Raw genomic sequence first — 1,747 nt, forward strand, 5'->3', positions numbered from 1 at the left:
TATTTGATGGTTCTATTAAAATGGTTAAGTTAAGATGAGGGTGTGACTCTGATACCGTCTTAGAAACAACGGCCCCCACGTAAATAAAATAATGGAAAAAAATAACAAAATTCTTTGCTTACCTTTTCATTGTATGGCTTCGAGTTCTTGAATCAGTAAAACTTTCCAGATTTCTCTACTAATTTGGTTTGGGAAGCCTCTTTTTATAACCCAAAGAAGAAGATCGAATGCTTTTCGTAGACGACCATGGATTTATTTCGTTAATAATAAAGTAATATCAGATAGATTCTTTATTGGATTCTATCTGATATTACGTGGGTTAGATATTATAATAATTTAATAATATATGAAATTTTTAAAAACTTTTTGCTGAATCTATCTAAGATTTGTAAAGATTAAAGAGTAATTTGAAACTAATATACAAAATTAAGTAATGAACACTAATCTATTTATTAAACCGAATAAGAGATCTCATTTATATATTCATTAAATAATAACCCATCATTTTGTTGCAAAACAATAACCTTGACTTTACCCTCTTTGGGTTTCATAGAGAAGAAGTTCATGTATGCTGTTGATTTGGTTCGGTTTAACCCTAGAAGGGCTCATTCATGCTTGGTTTTGTGACCGACCGTCATCGTTTAGTTCATGAACCCTCCCTTTGGTCTTTTCAATAGTACTGGTTGAGTTAGTGCGTGTTAAATCTCACGTCGGTTGGAGAGGGGAACGAAACATTCCTTGTAACTATGTGGAAACCTCTCTCAAGATCCCACGTCGGTTGTAGAGAGTGGGAACGGAACATTTCTCATAAGAGAGCGTGGAAATGTCTCCCAAGATGACACATGGGTTAGAGAGGGGGCGGTGAGTAACGAACCCAAAGAGATGGTAATTACTAGAGGTGGGGTTGGGCGGCTAAGGTGGGAGTTGAGGAGGGAGAAAATGGGTGAATGGGGAGGAGATAGGAGTGGAAGGATAATCCTATAAATTGGGCGAAAGAATAGGTCAAGAATAGTGTTTGTTATTTAAGGTTGTTTTGTTTTAGGTTGGGGGGTGTTGTTGGAGAATGGATGAGAAGTCGGTTCCTTATAATCTCCGACTGCGGAAGGATCACAAGGCGTCGGCTGCAACGGAGGGTTCGAAAGGTCAAAAGCAAGCAGAAAGGGAGTTTCAGGAAAAGGGAGGCGAAGAAGTGTTGTCATTATATGGATGTGACAAATGTGGATGCTCTTTTGATCTTCAACCCTCTCTTCGTTCGCACCATTGCAAAGTAATTAGTATTGTTATTATTATTCTTTCATTCATTCATTTATTTTATTATTGAAACAATTCATCTGTGCAGAGCAATAATAAAAGTGAGAGAGAGGCAACGGAAAATGAAGTGGAGGAAGCGTTGGGGAAGGACAAATCTCTGAGGAAAAGAACCAGGAAGGGAATACCCACACGGGCTCCTTTCTTCTAGATTATTATATTATTATTATTATTATTATTATTTTTAATCGGTACTAAAATTAATTAATTAAATATAAATCAAAATTTGTAAGGTTGGAATTTTAGTGCCTATATTAGTTATGGGGTAACTTTGTGTAGTAGAAAGTATCCCAATAATTAGTTACAGGGCTTGAAGAACCAAAAAGTGAGTTGGGCTCTGAAAGTTGGTTGATCCAAGAAAGAAAAGGGCCGAAGCCCAGATGAAGTAGCAAACACAAGGCCCAATGAAGTTGATGATTTTAAGTTTTTATAAAATATA

The 1,747-nt window shown here is 36.4% G+C and overlaps 1 protein-coding gene across 1 annotated transcript; it reads left to right on the forward strand.

Annotated features, from left to right (window-relative positions):
* The first annotated feature begins 1,014 nt into the window (after positions 1-1,014).
* LOC111434950 lies at positions 1,015-1,473 on the forward strand. Its single transcript, XM_023072280.1, has 2 exons — positions 1,015-1,267; positions 1,340-1,473. The coding sequence occupies exons 1-2, from the start codon at positions 1,064-1,066 to the stop codon at positions 1,457-1,459; spliced, it is 324 nt and encodes a 107-aa protein (XP_022928048.1). The 5' UTR covers positions 1,015-1,063; the 3' UTR covers positions 1,460-1,473.
* Positions 1,474-1,747: the final 274 nt, after the last annotated feature.

Source organism: Cucurbita moschata, unplaced genomic scaffold, assembly GCF_002738365.1.
Source record: "Cucurbita moschata cultivar Rifu unplaced genomic scaffold, Cmos_1.0 Cmo_Scf00047, whole genome shotgun sequence".
Taxonomy (NCBI): domain Eukaryota; kingdom Viridiplantae; phylum Streptophyta; class Magnoliopsida; order Cucurbitales; family Cucurbitaceae; genus Cucurbita; species Cucurbita moschata.